Below are 23,602 nucleotides of genomic sequence, written 5' to 3'. Positions count from 1 at the left end.
TTTGAAATGCAGGGTTAAGATTAAATGCCATTGTAGCAGTTTTTTAATTCCCCGACTAGTTACGTATCGGAGTTGCAGGTTAAATTCAGATGGCCTTGCCTTGGCTGTTTCAGCTTCCAAAGTGACTGAAGTGATTCAGTTGCAGATATGGATCCTTGACATTGTACAACTGAACCTATATGAATCACAGCTCCCAGTAGCTGATCTTGTACTCGTAATGTTAACAGTTTGAACTGACTATTCTCACTTTCACTATGAAAGTGAGGTGGCCGGATATTGCACTTGGGGCGAATGGGATCAAAGGTTATGGGGAAAAAACAGGATTAAGCTGAGTTGGACGATCAGCCATGATCGTAATGAATGGCGGAGCAAGTTCAAAGGGCCAAATGGCCTCCTCCTTCTATGAAACATAGAAACGTAGAAAATAGATGTAGGAGTAGGCCATTCAGCCCTTCAATATGATCATGGCTGATCATGCAATTTCAGTATCCCACTCCCGCTTTCTCTCCATATAGGAAGGTAATTTGTTCTGAATACAGACCACAAAGTGTCCAAAATTAGGTCCATGAAACAAGTTATGATTTGCCTCTTCAAATGTCACCTACTCTGAGTTATTACTTAGAGAAGGACATCAAAGATCCAGTTGAAAATATAAATGATCAAAATCTTTAGAGCACTTTGAGTTGCAATCAAACAGGAATTCCACATATGTTTGCAATTCTCTGTTATTATCAATTTGCAATGAGTTCTCAGTTTTTATTGCCTTTGCACAGATGCCTGACCCAGAAGTATACTTCTTATAAAACCTACAAAGTATCTCAGTGCTGGAAAGTTAATTCCTTCATCATCATTTTTCATCTGCCATGTCATTTAAGTATTCGGCCCAAACCAAAGCTGGATGCAGAACTTGCAAATTTCTCTCTGCGAGTTTATAAGTGAAGTAGCTTCATAAACATCAACAGTAAATCATCAGAAATTTTTCACAAGGCATCACACACGTCGACATAGTCCAAGTCAATGATGTTAGTGCAGTTGCCGATCATGCAGTGTGAATTAAATATCAGAAATGAGAAGTAACTTCTTTTGAATATCTTTATTCGAAAAGTAGAACCGTTCACTTTGACGTCCATTTACTTTGACTAGAATTCATATTAAGCTGTATCATTGTGATAAACTTGGGCCAAAATTTTCTGGCCCTGTCTGCCAGTGGGATCTTCCAGCCTCACTTATGGAGACTGCCTCCCCCCCTACCCCGCAATGGCACTTTCCCTGGTGATAGAGGGTGTGGGGCGTGCGACATCCCCTATCACTGACAGCCAATGGTGGGCCATCTCTGCTGATGGAAAACATGCCATAGCGGAAGGGCTGGAAAATTCCACCCTTGGTATGGATTTTTCACTGCTGCTTGTTGCTACTGGTTAGCGGCAAATGATACTTTCCCTTTAACAGGATCATCGCGCTGCGCCTATGTCATCGACCTGGAAGCAGAGGAAGAAAACAATCATTTCCGTGAGGAAAGAATGGGCCTCTCACGTTTGGACAGGGAAAGGGACCACTTACTACGGTAAGATATTTTACGGATTAATACAACGTGAAATAAGTACCTGTCATTGTTAGTGTCCTTTTTTTTATTGTCCCCTGTGCCCAATTGATCAGAATTTGTTGCCACACATGTTATGATTAATTGAATAGCTTGTGAATTTGAGCTAGTTCTACAGTTCCAGTTTGCGCCAATAATGTTTCAGACAATCAGACACGATAGCCCGACTGGCCTCTTTCTGTGGCGTAAACTTCCCATTGATTCTTCGACTCAGACTGGATTATCATTCTAACCCAACTGAGCTCAATGCCGAATTAAAAAATGTTCAATATGTTCTATAGATTTATTTATTATAAAAAGGAAATATACACTAAAAAAAAGTCTTGCAGAGTTTCAGTGACAGGAAAACTGCAAAAGAGAGTTAAACACAAAGGGCCAACTACGCGCTATAAGCATGATGCTTATATCCCAGGGTGGCGCAGTTTGCTTGTACACTTGGTCAGAAGATCATTTAAGCTGAAGAAAACATGTCCGTTTTCAGCATGGCAAACAAAATGAATATTCCATCTCACAGAGGATGAAACAACAAATATTTGGCTGGCCTGACTCGCATAAATTATACCATTACCTTCCAGATTATGAAGTGGAAATACTGCTAGTTGTGGAGAGGTCCCCCCACACCCAGTCACTTCAGCTTCTAAGTTGAGAAAGGTGTTTGGTGACAAATTACCAACAGATTCAGAAATAAGGCAACATTACGAATCCTTGGGTCGGATATTCATCCAGGAGGCGGCTAGTTGGAATCAGGAAATTTCCCAGCTCAGCGTGCCCTCCTCAGGAGAAAGCGCCCACAAACGCAGGATTTTTTTGTTCTGTGGGGGTGGCTGCCGACTGGAGTTGGTCCCACTGTTCCTGGAGACAGCTTGGATTCAGGCAAAAGGGCAGCCGAGTTAGGCTGGTTAAAATGCCCGCTTCAGTGCTCACGGACTTGTCCCAGTTATGATAAAAACAGTAAGGCCCTTTAGCTCTCACATCTAACACCCCCTCACCATCCACATACGCCCCCTGGCCCATCCATAGCAATTCATGCCATCTCATGCCCTCTACCCACTTCCCATGGCCTTCCATATGCTCCATGCCAACCATGACACTTACATATCTATTCATCCTGTCTGAACTCTCAGCCAGACTTTGTTATTAATCCTTGGCTGAGAGCCCGGACATACAATTGTCTGCTGAAAAAGTTACACACTAGAGAAGGAATTGTTTCATACATGGATCTTTCTCTTAGATCTAATTTGCAAAGTTCACAATGTTTATTTACACAAGGTAAGGAGTTGTAAAGTGTTTGTAGTTTTTACTCTTGGCATTTTAAAGGTCTGGATGATTGGCACTTTTATAGAGCTGTAGTAAAAGCAGTTTTATTTGAAAGAAAATTACATATCAATAACTTCATTCAAAGCTTATCCACAATCCCATTGTTACTGTTGGGTTCTTTGATTCGCTGCAGAATGTATACTAATTGAATGGGCATGGAAGTGCCATAGCTTGGCATGGAGGGCATGAGGAGCCATTGGAGATGGATGGATGGGCATGAATTGGCATGGGAGAGGGCATGGCTAAGACCTTTTTGGACTTGCTTTTCAAAAGGTTCCCTCATCCAGACCATGGTTCATGACACCTCTGAGGGAAGATGAACCATGAGTGCTTGAGAAGCTGGCCCGACTCTGTGAAAATTGCAGCGGGCTCGGAAATGCCTCAATGGGGGTGGATAGCGCAGGCGTGTGACCCAAACTAGCCCATGCCCTTATCCTGCTCTGGAAATGGAGCCGGGAATGCTGGAATTGGTTCCCGCGTGTCATTTTTGAAGATCTGTGCGGACAGTCCTTTGCTGCGAAAATCCGGCCCAATATCTATCCGTTATAGAAATTAAGTCTATACTTCTCCACTTGTGGTCTGTTTGGTACCTCTGTACAGGACTAAGATTTCGACCTGAAGATTACAGGGTTTAGTAATTGCAGTGATGTCGGAAAGGAATTATGTGGCTGGTTTCAAAATCTATCACGTATTCCAAATTTTGAATATTGTGACGAGGAAACTTGAGACATTTTAAGTTCAGTATTGGGATATGAGCATCATTGATAAGGCTAGCATTTATTGCCTTTCCCCATTTTCCTTTGGAAAGATGAAGGTGTGTGTTCTCTTTGAACTGCTGCTGCCCATGCACTGAAAATGCTCCTTGTAGGACAAAGATGATTGTCACTAACTCAAAATATTTTCATCAAATTCAGAGAAAGCAAGGAACTTGTGGAGTTTGCACGAATCCGTCCTGCTAGTGGGTGCCCTGGAGACCTAAATCCAAACCTGATGGTCACTGGAGGATCATCATTACAGGCCAACCAACTAGGAACTGATCCCAACGCACATCCTCACCTTACGCCTCCACATTGGCTTCCGAGGACGGGCAGCCCCTCTGTGTGGATGGGTGGACATTCATACGGTCAGTCTTGGCATCTTACATTTATGAAATAGCAACATACAAGTTCACGGGTTCAAAGTGACCCACGGCCAGAGCACCTTTTCACACTGTTATCCAATGCATAGCCGACACAATCTTTTATTATACTTTACGCTTAAAACAAGGTAGTGAGATTCACTTTGACCAACCTTTGGCTTGTTTACATAAAAATTTATTTTAAGTAGTGTTTGAAAGGGGAAAGAAAATCAACAGTGATGAGTTCAGGACATGTGGTTGAAGATGTGTAGGTTAGCTGGATTAGCCATGGTAAATGTGTGGGGTTACAGTGCGACAGAGAAGGTCTGGGTAAAATCCTCCATCAGAAAATCGGTGCACACTCGATGGGCTAACTAGCCTCTCCTGCACTGTAGAGATCCTATGATGATATGCACAGCTCAAAAAAAAAGATTGGTGCATTTATTGCTAAATGGGAAGTGTAAACTTTGTAAACATATTGTTGCTATCCTTAAACATTTTCATCAAATGTATCAATCCATCTGTCTCAGTTTGAATATACCTTGGCTCATCTATCGATAACTCTTCCTCCGTAAAGATGGAAGAAGGTTAAGAATTAAAAGTGCGTCACTAAGTAATTCTGCTTTACCGGACCAAGGCTCCAGGTAGACAGCAGAATTACCACACGACTGTGTTGCTGAGGGTAAAATCTAAAAGCACAAATGAGCCAGTCATGAGAGAAAGCCAATGGTGAAATCATATGCAGTGAGAACAGCCCAAGAAAACATTCTGACATCTGATGCAGCTGTTGAGGAGATGAGCAACTTTTATGGAGAATTATAGTTGGGATGGAGCAAAAATAAAACCCCACATTTTAAAAGTGAATAATGTATTATTCATGCCTCAGTCACAAAATGAAAGACAGCCTTTGTCAAGCGAGAGTCTGGAGTTACATTCGAAAATGCATATAAATGTGAAGGAAACCAGGAAGCTCATTTGGTACTGTCAGCCGCTTAGAATGTACACAGGCCAATTTCCAGATGAAAACAGTTGTACAAATGCCGAAGTTGTCTCCAGCCGCTGAAATTAGGTGCGAGGACATCCTGTGACTTCAAACTTGATATTTGCCTTAATTCTATCCAGGCGAGAGAGATTGCCAAAATGTTCTGAAGGAATTAATCGCAAGAACAAAGAACAGTACAGCACAGGAACAGGCCCTTCGGCCCACCACAGTCTGTGCCAACACATATGCCTCTAATCTACTATTTTCTTGCTCCCATATGTTCCATATTCCTCTGTTTCCTGCCTATCCACGTATCTGTCCAGATGCCTCTTGAACATTGTTATCGAACCTGCTTTCACTGCTTCCTCCGGCAGCACATGCCAGGCATTCACCACCCTCTGTGTGAAAAACTTACCCTTGTCATCTCTCTTAAACTTTCCCCTTCTCACGCTCAACCTATACTCCCTGAGTAGTTGACCCTGTAACCCTGGGAAAAAGGCTCTGACTATCCACTTTATCCAAGCCTGTCTTGTAAACTTCAATCAGAGCCCCCTCATCCTTTGAAGCTCCAATGAAAACAATCCAAGTTTGTTCAACCTATCTTCATAGTCCATGTCTTCCAAATCAGGCAACATCCTGATAAATCAATTCTGCACCCTTACAATGCATCAGTATCCTTCCCGTAGTGTGGTGACCAGAATTGTGCACAATACTCCAAATATAACCTAACCAAAGTCTTATGAGCTGCAACATGATTTTCCAATTCCTATAGTCAATGCTCCAAACGATGAAGGCCAGCATGCGTATGCCTTCTTGACCACGTTGCCCACCTGAGTTGTTGCCTTCAGGGGGCTGTGGATTTGTGGATATGCTAATATTTCTAAGGGCTCCACCATTTACCGTATATTTCCTCCTGCTGTAGACTTTCCAAATCAGATCATCTCACATTTGTGTGGGTTAAATCCATCTGCCATCTTTTGGTTCAGTTTTTCAGCTGATTTATATCCTGCCCTGGTCAACTTTTTTGTCACTTCCTCAAAGAACTCAATCACGTTTGAGAGACACAACTTCCCCTTCACAAAACCATGCTGCCTATCGCTAATAAATCTATTCTGTTCCAGATGTGAGTACATCCTGTCCCTCAGGATCTTCTCCAATAATTTCCCACCATTGATGTAAGGCTCACAAGCCTGTAATTCCCTGGATCGTCTCTTCTGCCCTTCTTAAATAGAAGAACTCTCCAATCCTGTGGTACCTCACCTGTAGCTAAATAGGATACAAAGATTTTGGCCAAGGCCTCAGCAATTTCTTCCCACACCTCTCTCAGTATTCTGGGATAGACCCTATCTGGCCCTGAGGACTTGTCCACCCTAATGCTTCTCAAAACTTCCAATAACTCCTCCCTTTTTTATCTCAACATACCCTAGAATGTCAATATTCTTCTTTCTACATTCACCACAGGAGTTCCTAACTAAACTGAAAATGTGCATGAGTACAGTTAGTGTATGTCTAATAAGGCACACCCTATTTACCAACATTCAGAGAGCTTGGAAGACCCTAGGCTAACTAAAAACAAACCTTCTGCTCTTACTCAGTCCATATCCCTCCCTGTGCCCATTCATATACCCATTCAAATGCTCCTTAAATGTTGCTGATGTGTCTGCTTCCACCATCTCCTTTAGCTGCACTTTCCAGGAACTCACCACCCTCTACATGAAAAACCTCCCCCACACATCTCCCTTAAACTGTCCCCCTCACACCTTGAACGTGTGCCCCCTAGTAACTCACACTTCCACCCTGGGAAAAAGCCTCTGACTATTCAAAGCTAAGTTGCCATGGGTCTGGAGTCACATGTAGGTCAGACCAGGTAAGGCCTTTCCTAACGGGCATTAGTGAGCCAGATGGATTTTTACAATAATTGGCAATAGCTTCATGGTCATCATTTGATTTTTAATTCCAGATTTGTATTGAATTCAAATTTCACCACCTGCTGTGATGGGATTCTAACCCAGGGTCACCAGGGCATTACCCTGGGTCTCTGGTTTAACTAGTCAGGTGACAATACCACTGCCTCCCCCGGTAGAAGTAGCATATCCTTCTTAAAGGAAAAACATTAAAGGTTACATTTGATTGAGCAGTTCTGCAAATTCTTGTTTTCCAAGATGGGTCCTCTCATATCTCACTTCCTTCTGCACTGTCGGGATTCTGTGATTCTATGATTCATCACCAAAGTAATCCAGCCATTAGAATTGAGGGAGTATCCGGTTACCACTCGTACAAGATAATCCTTTTTGCTGTAGCACACAACACATAAGTGAGGCAATTCCCCTCGTTACTGAGTTTGGAAACGCAGCATCTGGATTGTCGAAAATGAATCGGGCACAAGTGTTCTGTTTGTAATAGCTGAGTGGTGCCCCAAACAGTTGATTAGATGCTGCTTCATAGCGCCAGGGATCTGGGTTCCATTCCCGGCTTGGGTCACTGTCTGCGTGGAGTTTGCAAATTCTCCCCGGGCTTCCTCCGGTTGCTGCAGTTTCCTCCCGTTGTCCAAAAGATGTGCTGGTTAGGTGCATTGACCTGAACAGGTGCCGGGAGTGTGGTGACTCGGGGAATTTCACTGACTTCATTACACTGTTAATGTAAGCCTTACTTATGACATTAATAAATAAACTTTAAACTCTAAAATTTTTAAAATATGTCTTGGATTTTTGCACCCTATAAAGAATTCTAAAATATCACCGCTCAGAAACAGTCCACTTGACACATCCAGTCCACACCGTTGCTTTTCTCTGCATGAGCTACATAGTGCTGATCCAACTCTCTTGCTCGCTCTCTGCATCCGCTTTTCAAGCCACAATCTAATTCCTTTTTCAAATAATTCATGGACTCTGTTTCAACAATGGTTTGTGGTAGAGAATTAGAAAAACTAATCCTCTCAATGTGATGGCATTTCCTAATTTGCTCCTTAATTCATTGTGTGATTATTTTACAGTTATGTAGGACTGCATTAGTTTCTTGTCCTCCATCTTCATCAATTAATAACCTTTCATAGTTAAACACATTAAAAATCTTTCATCGTTTAGCACGCTACAAAACCAGAGGATGCGGGCGTAAAATTAATTTTCGTTTTAAACTAATGTACTCGAAATAATTCTCCAATCCAAAGGAATATTTTAAGTTCTACAGATCCGTAAAATCAATTTGTTTTCTGCTATATTGTAGACAGTTCCTTTGAGAACCGCTGCCTTTTGTAACCATTTCTGATTCACTGAATTCCTTGAGCTCGTCCACACTGAAATCAAGAATCAGAACGATGCCCAATTTTATCTCAAAATGTCAGTGGAAATTGTGTTATCATTAGACTGACAGCCTGACCAACTAAGGTCCTTAATAAGACCTTTATTTAAGGTTTGGAACCAAGTCGATGCTGCTTTGTGGCAATCCAACAGCAAAGCCATGCAGGCCTGTGGTACTTAATGTACTGCAGATGATTGAAAAGCTGGAGCCTGAAGTGATGGACCTGTCACTGGGAGCAGGGACCTCCATGTGCCTTACTAGGCTAAGTGGTCGGGGATGATCTAACAGCAGGGAAACTTTACATTTCTTGTGCAAATATTGGGTTAACTGGTAAAACTGTCTTCAATATCCCTGCCCATTCCTTGAGTTCCCTCAGCCTAGTTTCTCTGGATTTGGGTAAACATGGTGTGTCCCCATAGACTAGACAAACAGAAAGCACATAGAAACATAGAACCCTACAATGCAGAAGGAGGCCATTCGGCCCATCGAACCTGCACCAACCATAACCCCACCCAGACCCTATCGCTATAACCCTAGCCATTTAACCTAGCTAGTGTCCCCCCCCCCGACACTAAGGGGCAATTTAGCATGACCAATCCACCTAATCCGCACATCTTTGGACTGTAGGAGGAAACCAGAGCGTCCGGAGGAAGCCCACACAGACACGGGGAGAAAGTGCATACTCCGCATCCATATGGATTTTTCACTAGTTTTGGAAACATGTGCTGGATTGCCACATTAGCCCGCATGCCCGTCGCTGATCAAAATATCTTTGTTTTTAATGCTATGTCCCCTCTACCCTGAGTTGTAATTCATCCAAATCTTTGACGGTAAAACAGATGAACACATCAGAAAATTATTCATTAAAAAATCATTCCAGAATATCAGTAGCAGTTGTACTTTCCCCTATACCACCTAGTAGCATTAACCCACCCACTGTGTTATTATAACTGATCCCAATAATTGCCAGAAGATTCCAACAGGGCAGCATTACCATATCCTTCCAGTTATTAATGTTGGTAGTTAAACTGATGAGATCAGATTGCTGAAGTACATTTATTTATGGCTAGGGACTAACCTCTTTTCCGGGGTAATTTTGTTCATTTGTTGAAAACGTTTAGCTCTAAGTGGTTATGCTGAACTACCGTTTAAAAAGCAAAACTAGCCATCCATTCTCAACTACAACTGCAAGAAATGTTCCAAAGGGTGAAGCATTTTTCTATTATTTTCGCCTTCATTTTCTATGTCTTGGGGAACTATCAAAGTAATCTCGCTGTGTAAGAGATGATGCAGAACAGAATGATGTGTGATTTGGACAGCAAACTGGATTAATCCTATAATTGCCCAGTGACTCATTCTGATTCTTTATTCCCTATTTTGATTTGGTTCCTTTGTTGGGATGATTGTACTTCCCAATTTTATTGGCCTTCCATTTAGATTTTGTAAGAATATTTTTGGAAGGGTCTGATTTTTACAGGATTAGTCAGCGCTTTATGGTTCTGTTTTTTCAATTGATTTTTTTTGTTCAATTTTTCATTTTCCCCTTTGAATTTTCTAAATTATTTGTGGGATTTTCATTGGTAGTGTGATAATAGTATACTTCTAAGTATTTTCTTTTAATCATGTACTCTGCAGTTGTGAGCAAACCTTTTCAGTTTGTTTATCTCATTGCTGCCGGAGTGACTATCAAAGTCTTTTTATTGCTGCTTAAGCAGGGGTTTTGTTTATTTTTACTAGGATGTTTCTGACTCTGCATTGTTAGGAGAAAACCTGTCTGGCAGGCCAGGAAGACAGGAGTTATTTTGTTTTTAGTTTGAGCTGCTGTTTGAGTTGAGTTTTAGAAGGGGCATCAAGCTGAAAAGAAGTCTCTCTCTCTCTTTCCCTGTTTTTTGGAAATTCTGCTGGTTAGCCAGCTGGTTGGCCTTTATAGTGAGGGGGTTAGAATATAAAAGTAGGGAGGTCTTGCTGCAACTGTACAGGGTACTGGTAAGGCCGTAGCTGGAGTACTGTGTGCAGTTTTGGTCGCCGCACTTGCAGAAGGATATATTGGCCTTGGAGGGAGTGCAGAGGAGGTTCACTAGGCTGATACCAGAGATGAGGGGGTTGGACTATGAAGAGAGACTAAATGGACTGGGTCTGTACTTGTTGGAGTTTAGAAGGATGAGGGGGGAATCTTATAGAGATGTATAAGATAATGAAGGGGACGGATAGGGTAGAGGTAGAGAGATTCTTCCCACTTAGAAAGGAAAGCAGGACTAGAGGGCACAGCCTCAAGATAACGGTGGGTGCAGTTTAGATCAGAGTTGAGGAGGAACTTCTTCACTCAAAGGGTGGTGAATCTCTGCCCGTTGAAGTGGTGGAGGCTACCTCGCTAGATATATTTAAGTCACGGGTAGATAGGTTTCTGATAGACAGGGGAATTAAGGGTTATGGGGAGAAAGTGGGAAAGTGGAACTGATCCACTTCAGATGAGCCATGATCTTATTGAATGGCGGGGCAGGCTCGAAGGGCTCGATGGCCTACTCCTGCTCCTATTTCTTATGTTCTTATGTTAGCTGAAAGCAAGGTCCTGCCTTTCTGAAGGGAGGGAATCGGCTGTTGGTGGTTTGCCTAGACTCCCTGGTGATTTGGGAAGCTGTCCTGACTTCAAACTGTTCTGAGTCTATCCAGAGAACTGCAGATCTCATCCAAAGGTCTCAAATTCAGCATTGCATGAGTAGTCTTTGCTGTGTTAAACCTGTGAAACGGGTCTTTTGTCTATGGGATTAGTTTGATTGAAACGCATTAGATATATTTGTTAAGAGTTATAGATTATAATGGTTGTTTTGTTTCTTCTTTGTAATTGATAAGAGCTCTTGCTAATTTTCTTACTATGCATGTTAATTATATTAAATAAATTTTGTTTGATAAAAGCTCCCTAGTGGATCATTAGAATCATACCTGAAGTGAAACCTATCATGTTTATCCTAGCCAAATTCAAGATGCAAAACTAATGATTCAGGTGGGCTTCTTAAAACACTTTTAGGTTTCTGACTGAACCATAACAAGTGGGGGCTTGTCCAGGATTAAAATCTCTATTTCTTGACTGAGTTGGGATTATTGAACTCAAAGGCAGTGACCATATTGGTGTTTTCTTTTCAGGTGTTGTATTCAGGTTTAAATAGGGAGTTCTTTGCGGAACAGTGGCTCTTTCAGAGGCTAAGAAGTTCCAAGGGGTAGAGGAAGTCACGCAAGGTGACTAAAACAAAGCTTTTGGAATTGGCAAAAACATGGCATGTAGACATTACCTGACAGTGTAAAGAAAGGGGAAATAATTGTGGCGATAGCTCAGCATTTAAAATTGCTTGAAACACAGTCAGAATCACTAGAAATGGCTAAAATTCAATTACAAATGAAACAGCTTGAACATGAAAACGAATTAAAGCAGCTTGAATTCAAAATAAAAGAAAGGGAGGAACAGCAAGCAAAACAGTTTGAATTCCAACAAAAAAGGAAATGAAACTGCTTGAACTATAGATAAGGGGAAAATAAAGGGAAAGGATGGCCCAGCAGAGGAAAAAGAAAAAGAGAGAGAATTTGAACCTCGGAAACTGGCAATAAAAAGTGAACATCAGTTAAAATTGGTGGAGGTAAAGGAAAAAGTAGAGGTTGAGTATAGTGATGAGGACAGTGAGAAGGAGCAAGAGCTTCGTAGCCAAAGGCTTGGTGGGGAACTATTTAAATATGTCCAAGCATTGCCAAGGTTTGATGAAAAGGATGTAGAAGCCTTTTTCATTTCATTTGAGAAAGTGGCTAAAGAAATGAAATGGCCGCAGACTATGTGGGTACTACTGCTTCAAACAAAGTTGGCAGGTAGAGCCACTGAGGTATTTGCATCACTGTCAGAGGAGATTCCTGAGAAGCATGAGGTGGTGAAAAAATCCATCTTAGGTGCACATGAACTGGTGCCAGAAGCTTACAGACAATGGTTTAGAAATCTAAGGAAAGAACCTGGTCAAACATATACATAATTTGAAAGGATCAAACAGATTAATTTTGATAGGTAGATAAGGGCTTTGAAAATAGACCAGACATATGAAGCTCTTAGAGAAATGATTATTTTGGAAGAGTTTAAAAATTCACTTTCTAATGTACTGAGAACACGTGTGGAAGAGCAGAGGGTTAAAACTGTGAGGTTGGCGGCTGAGATGGCAGATGATTCTGAATTAGTTCATAAATCAGAATTTGGTTTCCAACATCCGTTTCAATCTGTGAGGGATAGAAACTGGGAAAAAGAGAAAGGAGGAGAAAGGTAAAGGGGATCTTGTGGAGGATAATAAAGACAGTGTACCTCAGGTTAAAAAGGAAATACAGGAGAAATGAAAAGCCTCAGATGTTTTCACAGTATTAAATTAGGCCGTGTAAAGTCGCAGTGTTGGTGGTTTAAAAAAAGCACTGGGAAGACTGATGTGGTAAAACAAGATAATCCAATGGGGTTTGTTAAAGTGGTCAAGGAAAGCCCAGTTGAAGCAAAAAAGGTGCAAAAGGATGTACAGTCTGGTCAAGCACTGGGAACGTCAGAGGATATTGTTAAGCCAAACGAGGAGATAGTTGGAGGGATCAGAAAGCTTGGTCAAAGCGATGAATTTTAAGTACAGACATAGAGATCGTAGAAATACACTATTGCTGTGGTAGCATCATCCCATAATTTGTTTTGTCATTACTCCCCGTAAAAGGATATGTGTCCCTCCTTTCTGTTCTTAATTACTATCTTTCCTGCTTTACTCCTCTTCTCAATTTCATTAAATTGATCATAAATCAGAAGGAGGAGGCACATTTTTGTAATATAAAATTTGCTGACAACATTGATGCCATGTGGTAGAATGAAGTTTGGTAACGGTCAAAGTGCACTTGACTATAACAGTGAATAAGTGAACTCAGTCCTTCTTATGTACATATTTGATGATTCCTGTTCCAGAGCACATAAACGTATCATTCAAGCACATTTAAATTGAGCCTTCAGTTTCTATTGGGAGATTGCAATACCCTTTTCCCATTTTGTTTAACACTAATGCAAACATCATTGGAAATCTGGAAGACATTTTTGCAAAACTTCCCGTCATGATGCACTAAATGGGGCAGCTAATAGAGCAGTGCCCTGATCTGCCAAAGGGATGCTTTTTGATGGATCAAATATCCTTGTTTTTTCCCCTTGCTTCCTTTGGTGTTATTGCTGTGAGATATTTTAACACCAATATGCTCAGGGAGAATAAGTATTGTCTGAGTGAGTGACAGCTGAAGATGAGAAAACTGTACAAATGCTATTATACATGGGAGAGAAATTTCTCTGGTTGCTTTGTATGATGATACTGCAGATGCATTTAAATCGTGCCTGAAATCTCACCAAAGCGGTTCATTTCCTATAATTGTGCATCGCAGTGTGTAATTTTAACCTGTCTTTGCACTGTTTGTTTTTTACAAATTTGTCTTTGTTTTGCTCACCAACATAGGAATCGGTCACCCAGCTCTGCATTCAAATCTACCACCCGGATTCCCAGCGTCGATGCCAAGTGCCATGCAGACAGTATTCCCACTTTCCCAAGATCCCTCAGCCCAGCTTGTTATCCTTCCCACTGAGCCACCAGCACCACACCCAACGCCTCATCACCTCGGTAATGCACTGTGTTAATGGTGGGCAGAGTAAAATTCATTTGTTACTTCTGACACTTCATTTTATAAGCCCTATTCACCCCTTGTATGTTCTTTAAACAAGATAAACAAATTGATAAAATTCAACCAGTATCGTGATTGCTGTTCCTGAAAATGTTCCACTCTGCTCCCATTCTTTTTGCAATGGTTACAGTAATGCTCAACTTTGCTGTAAGCTGATATGTTTGTGAAACCCTTTGCGGTGTCTGCAGGATGTGTAGCAGCTTATTTAAATGCAAGCTTTCCTTTCCTCTCCTTCCCTCGCAGGCACGTGGTGCAGTTCTGTAAAAATCAGATGAAGGTTTTAATGTGAAAGAGATTTAATGATAAAACAAGATATTTGATATTTCCTTTCCTTTTTTATGTAATTTATAACAATGAAATTAAATGGACTTAAAAAGATCCACCTAATAAAGACCAGATGGAGAAAGGGAGGCCCTTCCTAGAAAGTGTAGATCATATGAACCCACGCATGCTGTTAACTTTGATAGAAGTGTGCTATTTCCTCTGCTAGTTTCATTTCTGTTCGAGGTAAACTGGGCTTGCGGTGGTCTTCCTATTGTCCTTTGTGTTGAGGTGTCACGGTAAACATAGCAACGAGCAATGGGAGCATAAACTACTATTAGTCCATTATGTCATGAAGAGGTGAAATGTATTCGCTTTCAAATCCTGGAATAGCCAAATCTCTCCCTTTTCTGGATTTAATTCCGTATCATTTATGGTTGACATGTGTAATTAGAACATATTTAGAAATGTATTGAAAATCAGATCCGTATGTTTCTGTGTTTAACATTCACACTGCCGTCTCAAGCGTTCTCTTTTCTAAAGGTATGAATTAAGTGAAGCAAGCCTTAACAGAAATTTATTCATTTTCACACAGTCTAAGATCATACACCCATTTGAAATAGAAATTTGTGTGGCGTGTTCCCTAATCAGTGAGGGTCCAGGATCCATATTACAATCTCTGTGGGGAAACCATAAACCAAAATAATCAAATTTACTGAATGACCCCCCCCACCCCCCGAGTAGCTTTTATTTTAAATGAAATATGGCACTACGTAGCTGCACACTTCCACCAAATGCAGTTCTTTATTCATGCAAGTTAGGTCAGGAGTCCTATCTGACAGCAGTGTACACCTTTGCATTTCACGGGTTTACAGTTCATCAGCAAGGCAGACCTGTACATCATGAAGAGGCGAAATGCATTCCCTTCCAAACCCCTCCTCTCTCGCGTCCTGTTGGTGTGGTTTCCCACAGTTATTTTTAAACCAACCAACCAATAACAGCCTGCTTGATGGTTTAGCCACTTGTGGGAAAACACCCAGCTCTTTAACGTCCCCAAGCTACTCACACTGCTTTCCACACACTCGACACTTCTAGCCAACTCATGCTAGCCACCTCTGAGAACTCCTGTCTCCTTTACTGCCAAACTGAAAACTGACCTCTTCCTGAGAGTGATATGCTTCTTCTCCCCATGCTCTGTGTTACTCTTTCTGTTTTCTCTTTGTGTCTTTATCTGTGCACTGATTGCCTTCATCCACCAGCTTCTCTGCTTGTAGTGCTCCTTTGCATCTACTGACTGCACAACGCCTTTCTTATCTTCCTTCCCGTTTGTACTGCTTGCAGGTCAAAAGTCACCATGTCACATGGAATCATAGAACCCCTACAGTACAGAAAGAGGCCATTCGGCCCATCAAGTCTGCACCAACTCTCCGACAGAGCATCTCACCCTGGCCACATCCCTGTAACCCCACATATTTATCCTGCTCATCCCCCTAATGTATGCATCTTGGCATATTGAGGGGCAGTTAAGCATGGGCAATCAACCTAACCTGCACATCTTTGGACTGTGGGAGGAAACCAGAGTACCTGGAGGAAACACATGCAGACACGGGGAGACTGTGCAAACTCCACACAGTCACTCGAGGTCGGAATTGAACCGAGGTCCCTGGCGCTGTGAGACAGCAGCGCTAACAATTGTGCTGCCCAATGGACCAGTATTTCTTATTATCCAAGAAAATTACAATTGATGCAGATTCTGGAAAAGCATTCTTAAAACCATTTATAGATTCCCCAGACCTTTGAAAGAAGTCACATGTTTCCCTAACCATACTGTTTCCCGGTGAAAGGCCGGTATAATCCAAAGTTAATTACACGGGATGAAAGCCAAGGTTATACTGGGAGGTTGGAGTCCCATTAAACTGGAATCCGTATCACAACTGCTTGACTTTGACATTAATTAACTTAAAACTGCATTCAGAGAGCTTGAAATAAAGAGGCAGTGCAACAATAGAAATTTCCACTGGAAGGGACATACGTTCAAACTGACCTGAAGTAAGTGCAACCGGATGCACAAAGGGATAAAGTATTTCATTCCCAATACACCAACAAATTCACTGGGCCACCTTTTCACAAAGCAAGAGGGTTAGCTTCGTAGTCCCAAAGTATGGGATGGAACCATGCCCAAAGGGAGTGTGTGCCTGTAAAGTCTGAGTTACAGTGCTGTATCCCGATCACTGACCCGTGCTTCCTGTGAACAGGGCTCCGAATGGAAGCATGGAGTTCTGTATTTAGCCAAATGTAATCCACTAAGAATGTATCGCACCAGATTATTTACATTGTTGTGGAAGTTATTAATGTGGGGGTTTTCATTAACAATCTGGAAATAATCATACTATACTAGTGGCAGTCCTGCAGCATTGCCCTTGTAAGTGGGAATTTTATTAATTGGAATGTGTCTGTCAATTTAAAGTTTAATTATTAGTGTCACAAGTAGGCTTACATTAACACATCAATGTTAATGTGAAAACCCTCTAACCATGACACCCCAGCGCCTGTTCTGGTGCACTAGCAGTGCACCTAACCCAGCATGTCTTTCGGACTGTGGGAGGAAACTGGAGCACCCGGAGGAAACCCATGCAGACACGGGGAGAACATGCAAACTTCGCACAGACAGTGACCCAAAGCCGGAATTGAACCCGGATCCTTGGCATTGTGAGGCAGCAGTTCTAACCACTGTACTACCATGCCACCCATAGACATAGAAACATAGAAAATAGGCGCAGGAGTAGGCCATTCGGCCCTTTCACCACCATTCATTATGATCACAGTTGATCATGCACTTTCAGTATTCCACTCCCACTTTCTCCCCATGCCCCTTGATCTCTTTAGCCACAAATGCCACATCCAACTCCCTTTTGAACATACCTAACGAACTGGCCCCAACGGCTTTCTGTGGTAGAGAATTCCACAGGTTCACAACTCTCTGAGTGAAGAAGTTCTTTCTCATCTCAGTCCTGAATGGCTTACCTCTTATTCTTAGACTATGTCCTCCAGTTCTGCACTTCCCCAACATCAGGAATATTCATCCTGCATCTAGCCTGTCCAGTCCCGTCAGGATTTTACATGTTTCTGTGAGACCCTCTCTCATTCTTTTTAATTCCAGTGAGCACAAGCCCAGTTGAACCAGTCTTTCTTCATATGTTAGTCCTGCCATACTGGGAATCAGACTGGTGAATGTTCGCTGGACTCCCCCGATAGCAGGAATGTCCTTCCTCAGACTAGGAGACCAAAACTGCACACAATACTCAAGGTGTGGCCTCACCAAGGCCCAGTATAACTTCAACAAGACATCATTACTCCTATACTAAAATCATCTTGCTAAGAAGGCCAACATGCATTAGCTTTCCTCACTGCTAATGGCATGCTGTACCTGCATACAAGATGTATCTACATGCCAACCTTCTTCGATGGTTCCACCATGCCATCCAGGTCACATTGCACTTCCCCTTTTGCTAAATTGCCACTATTCAGATAATTATCTTCCTTCCTGTTTTTGCCACCAAAGTGGATAACCTTACTTTTATCCACATTATATTGTATTTTCCAATCTGTCCAAATCACCCTGCAACATCTTAGCATCCTACTTACACTGCCACCCAGCTTAGTGCCGTCTGCAAATTTGGAGATATTGCATTCAATTCCTTCATCCAAATAATGAACGTATATTGTGAATAGTTGGAGTCTCAACACTGAACCCTGCAGTACCCCATTAGTCATTGCCTGCCACCCTGAAAAGCACCTGTCTATTTCCACTCTCTTCTGTCTGCCTGCCAACCAGTTCTCTATCCATGTCAACACATTACCCCCAATACCATGAGCTTTAATTTTGCGGACAAATCTCTTGTCAAGTCGTTTGAAAGGCCAGATACACAACATCCACTGCCTTACCCTTGCCCACTCTACTGGTCACATCCTCAAAAAATTCCAGAAGACTTGCCAAGCACAATTTCCCTTTAGTGAATCCATTCTGACTTGGACCAATCCTGTCACTGCTTTCCACATGCTCAGTTATTAATCCTTAATAATTGACTCCAGCATTTTCCCCACTGCCAATGTCAGGCTAACCGGTCTGTAATTCCCTGTTTTCTCTCTCCCTCCAATTTTAAAAAGTGGGGTGACATTAGCTACCCTCCAATCCACTGGAACTCTTCCAGAGTAAACAGAATGCTGGAAAAATGATCACCAATGCATCCACCATTTCTAGGGCCATTTCTTTGAGTACTCTGGGATGCAGAGCACCAGGCCTGGGCAATTTATCAGGTATCCTAGCAATTTCCCCCAACACAATTTCTTGACCATTAAGGATTTCTTTCCAGTTCCTCCTTCATGCTAGAACTTTCTGTCCCCAAGTATTTCTGGAAGGTTATTTGTATCCTGCTTGGTGAAGACAGATCCAAAGTATTTAATCAGCTCGTCTGCCATCTATTTGTTGCCCATTACGGATTCACCTGATTTAAAGTGGAAGAGGCTGGATTACTAAGGTTCTTGATTAATAGGGGGATCAGGACTTATGGAGGAAAGGCAGGAGAATGGGGATGAGAAAAATATCAGCCATGATTGAATGGTGGAGCAGACTCAATGGGCCGAGTGGCCTAATTCTGCTCCGATGTCTTATGGTCTTGTGGGACAGACAGTCAGAGAATGAACAGCTAGGATAGAACAGTTTGAAAGTAAGCTAGATGTGTGTCTATTTCTGGGTGGAGGCCAAGTGATGGCAACCTGTTCAGAAGCGAGCAGCACCCAATTTCTCTAAGGTTGGGTATGATATGCATCCTTCGACCAGTGTTATGTGAATGCTACTCCTAACCAATGTGATAATTAACCTGAGGGTGGGCGTTGGCTACAACAAGGTGCAAAAGTGGATAATTCGGGAATGAAATGTTCCCAAGTATCTTGCCATTTGGAACGAGGTAATTACAAATTCTGCTGTAATGTGAATGTTAAGAATCACTGACATGCTCCCTGTGAAATCTGAAGATGTCTGAGTCCCAAATCGAGATTGACTCTAAAACTGAACCTTTTTTCCTGCATTAAATCATTCAATTTTAGTAGGAACTAAGTTGATTTCTACATTTGGTTTCACATTTAGATAATTTCCGTATTGATTGTAATGTAAAATGATCTCAGGATGAGTGCTGCAATATGTCGGAACAACAGGGTGTCTATAAATGCAGAAGGTGGCTCTGTGATCTGATCTAAATGTACTTCTTTCTTTTGCTGGGGTCCTCCAGCTGAAGTGATGGATCCTGCACATTCTCTCTGGCCACCTATTTATCCAGCGCGAGCACCTACGTCGCACATGCAGCATCCCGGGCAGCTTTCCGTGTATCCTCGCTCCCAGCTCCTGCGGCAGCAAGAACTCTACATGCTGCAACAACAACATCAGCAGCACCAACAACAACAACAACAACAGCAACAGCAGCAGCAGCAGCAGCAACAACAAAGGGCACAAGCACTTGAACTCCAACGACACTCACAACTAGCGGTGAGGACAAAATGCAATGAGTGAATTTTATCAGCACAACCTGATTTTTTTGAGAATTGATATTTTGACTTCCCGTTTCCCCATATCTTTACCAACAGCCCACATCCAGCTGACCAAAGATGTGTGGATTATGTGCATTGGCCATGCTAAATTCCCCCTTAGTGTCCTAGGATGCGTAGGTTAGAGGGATTTAGCAGGGGTTACGGGGATGGTGCCTAGGTGGGACTGTTGTCAGTGTAGACTCGATGGGCCAAAGGGCCTCCTTCTGTACTGGAGGGATTCTATGATTCTATGGCCTGTGTGAGGAGCACCTCCTTTTGGAGCGGTGCATACAAACATGCCAATTAGGAGTTGGAGTAGGCCATTTGGCCCCTTGAGCCTGTTCTACCATTCAATAAGATCATGGCTGATCTGATTGTGGCCTTTGCCTGCCAACCCCCATTAACTTTTGACTCCCTTGTCAATCCCAAATCCATTTACCTCTGTCTTAAAAATACTTTTTGGCCCTGCCTCTACCACTCTCTGAGTAGAGTTCTAAAGATTCACAACACTCTTGAGAGAATTTTTTTTTCTCTTTTGTCCTAAATGGGAGACTCTTTATTTTTAAACTGTGTCCCCTAGTTCTAGAGGAACCATCCTTTCACCATCCACCTCAGGATCTTACATGTTGTCAATAAGATTACCTCTCAATCTTCTAGACTCCAATGGATACAGGTCTAGCCTGCCCAATCTTTCTTCATAAGATAATCCCCCATCCCAGGTATCAGCTGAGTGAATCTTCTCTGAACTCCTTTTACCACATTTATTTCCTTCCTTAAATTAGGACACTAAAATTGTACAGTCCTCTCATACTGTAGGTATGGTCTTATCAACACCCTGTACAACTGTAGCAAAACGTCACTAGTTTTATATTCCATTCCCCTTGCAATGAATGACAACTTTCTATTTGCCTTCCTAATCACTTGCTTTGCCCGTATACTAATTTTTCCTGAGTAATGTACCAGGACACCCTCATCCCTCTGTACCACAAGAGTTCTACAATCTCTCTTCATTTAAGTAAAATGCTACTTTTCCATTCTTCCTGCCAAAGTGGACAAGTTAACATTTTTCCACATTATATTCCATCAACCATTTTATTCCCCCCACTGACTTAGCCGACCCATATCCCTTTGCAGACTCCTTACGTCCTCTTCACACTTACTTTCCTTCCCTATCTTTGTGTCATCAGCAAATTTAGCAACCTTTGGTCCCTTCATTCAAGTCATTGATATAAATTGAAACTAATTGAAGCCTCAGCGATGATCTCAATGGCCCTGCACTCATCAGATCTTGCCGACCTGAAAATACCTATTTATCCCTACTCTTTGCATCTATTAGCTAACTAATCCTCTCTCCCTATGAACATGTTACCCCATACACCAGGAACTCTCATTTTGCTTAGTAACCTTTGATGTGGCCCCTTTCCAGATATCCTCTGGAAATCTAAGTGCATCGCATTCACAGGTTCTCCTTTATCTACATTGCATTTTACTTCCTCAGAAAACTCCAATAATTTCCTTTTCTCAAAACCGTGTTGACTCTGCCTGACTGCACTGAGATTTTCTAAATGCCCGGCTATAACCACCTCAACAATAAATTCTAGCAATTTCCCTGTGACTGATGTTAAGTTAATTGGCCTGCAGTTTCCTGCTTTCTGTGTCCCTTTGTTTGCGAATAGAAGAGTCACATTTGCTATTTTCCAATCTGATGGGACCTTTCCAGAATCTCAAGAGATTTTGGACATTAAAATCAATGCATTTGTTGTGATGAAATATCTTGTTGTCTGAAATGGATCATATAACATTGTACCTGAAGTGAAAATCAATGAGATAGAGATCAAGGCTGAAACTTCAGCTGGAGATTTGATGGCATCTGCCTTCTCTCAGCTCTGCTCCCCATCCCACTTACTATGAAACTACAGCAATTGAGTGGTGCCATGGGAGTTCTAGAGTATAAGAGGAAGTTGTGAGAAACTGCTATAAAATTAGATATGAGAATTCCCAGTGGAGCTTGTAAATATAAAACATAACTTTTATTATTTCATTGACAAAGTGCAGCTTTATTTGGTTTAGATAGCTGTCTCCCTGTTGCCCATGTAAGCATTGACATATTTGCATGAGGCAGCAGTATTAAGGGCTTTGGAATCAAGATAGATGGATTTTGTTAAAATCCAGAGCAGCCATGATCTAATTGAATGGCAGGATAAGCTTGAGGAATTGAATGCCTTACCCCTACCCTGATGTTCTTAAGTAACCTAATGTGTAGACTTGATGTGTCCTTACTTGTAGGAAAACAGAACAAAGCAAGAAGCTTTGACATTAACTGTCTTACTTTACCAAGTGAATACTCTCTTTTCCTCAGGATCATCGGAAAACAGAGGAACGTCGGATAGAAGTGGAAGAACACACTCTAGAGAGGAATAGGAGATCAAACAAAACAGTTGCCTTAAACTCTCCCAAGAGTCATTCTTCACCTGTCATACTGCCATCTGGCATGTGTTCTGCCAAGCTTTCACCATGCCACCATTCTCCTTCTCTTGGATCCAAATCGGGGTGCCCCACCCCCCAGCCCACCGCTGTGTGTCCTTTACCTTCTTGCCCTTCTTCAGATCCTGCCATTGTCCCACAATCCTCAGCAGTCAGCCCTCCTCCTTCCCAGAATGCCACAGAAGGTCAAGCAGCTGAAAAGAGAGTGGAAAGACAGCCCCCCCAACATTATCCAGAAAGCTTTGAGCCAGGTATGTGAACAACACCAAATAAGGTACAAATGTTTGGCGTAAAATTGAAAGGCTCAAGTTATTGAGAGTCCGACTGATACTTCAGACTCTGACAGGAAAACTAGAAGACAAAGATTTTAGCATAGCAGTGGACTGGTTAGTATATATTATGAATTGGTTGGTGTCTTGATACTTACTTGAATGAAATGTGGATGCATCTGTGTACTCCACTCTGTTCTCCCTTCCTATAGTATAACTTCCAGCGGATGTAGATGAGCGGTGAGAGACTGATGTAAAGATTGGTCAGTGAATCGGTGGCAGACACACATGCTCCTTGCAACTTCTACAACTCAGAGTCTGTTTGTCAGATGCAGTTGTGTGTTCTGGGAATGATTGGTAGATGCTAGCAAAAAGAGGGTGTAACGGGGCATGCCAGAAGCAGCACCTGGCAGACCCAGAAATGAGGTGCCAACCTGTTGAAGCTACGACACAGAACGACATGCACACTAAACCTTAGAGGCAGCATGCGAGAAAAAGACTAAAGCGATCCCAAAACCAGCAGATCAGATCAAAGCTCTGCCGTTCTGCTACATCCAGTCATGAGTCGTGGTGGACAATTAAACAACAGGAGGAGGAGGCTCCACAAATATCTCCTTCCTTAATGATGGAGGAGCCATGTCAGTGTGGTGTATTTGTGACCATCTTCAGTTAGAAATGTCAAGTGACTGATCCATCTCGGCCTTCTCCGGAGGTCCCGTTCATCAGCAATGTCTATCTTCGGCCAATTTGATTCACTTCACGTGATACTAAGAAACTGCTGAAGGCACTGTGTACTGTAAAGGCAGTGGGCCTTGACGATATACCAGTTGTTGTGCTGAAGACTTGTACTCCAGAACTAGCCAAGCCCTAGCCAAGCTGCTCCAGTACAGCTATAACACCAATATCTACCTGGCTATATGAAAAATCACCCAGGAATGCTTTGTCCACAAAACACAGGACAAATCCAACCAGGCCAATTA

At 42.2% G+C, this 23,602-nt stretch overlaps 1 protein-coding gene across 4 annotated transcripts in view; it reads left to right on the top strand.

The window, feature by feature from the left end:
• bahcc1b (BAH domain and coiled-coil containing 1b) overlaps window positions 1–23,602 on the top strand; it is a 278,363-nt gene that overhangs the window by 129,339 nt on the left and 125,422 nt on the right. For 3 of the 4 annotated variants that reach the window (XM_080209603.1, XM_080209604.1, XM_080209602.1), the window contains exons 6-10: window positions 1,450–1,564; window positions 3,832–4,040; window positions 13,803–13,964; window positions 19,575–19,828; window positions 22,229–22,604. In XM_080209603.1, the coding sequence (XP_080065729.1) occupies window positions 1,450–1,564; window positions 3,832–4,040; window positions 13,803–13,964; window positions 19,575–19,828; window positions 22,229–22,604 (1,116 nt within the window). The remainder of the gene's footprint in view (window positions 1–1,449; window positions 1,565–3,831; window positions 4,041–13,802; window positions 13,965–19,574; window positions 19,829–22,228; window positions 22,605–23,602) is intronic. The other variant, XM_080209605.1, reaches the window with a different exon arrangement.

The sequence above is a fragment of the Carcharhinus amblyrhynchos genome, chromosome 21 (genome assembly GCF_965287045.1).
Source record: "Carcharhinus amblyrhynchos chromosome 21, sCarAmb.v2.hapA, whole genome shotgun sequence".
Classification (NCBI taxonomy): Eukaryota; Metazoa; Chordata; class Chondrichthyes; order Carcharhiniformes; family Carcharhinidae; genus Carcharhinus; species Carcharhinus amblyrhynchos.
Note: the sequence above shows the minus strand (reverse complement) of the source record. Positions and strands in the feature narration are given on the sequence as shown.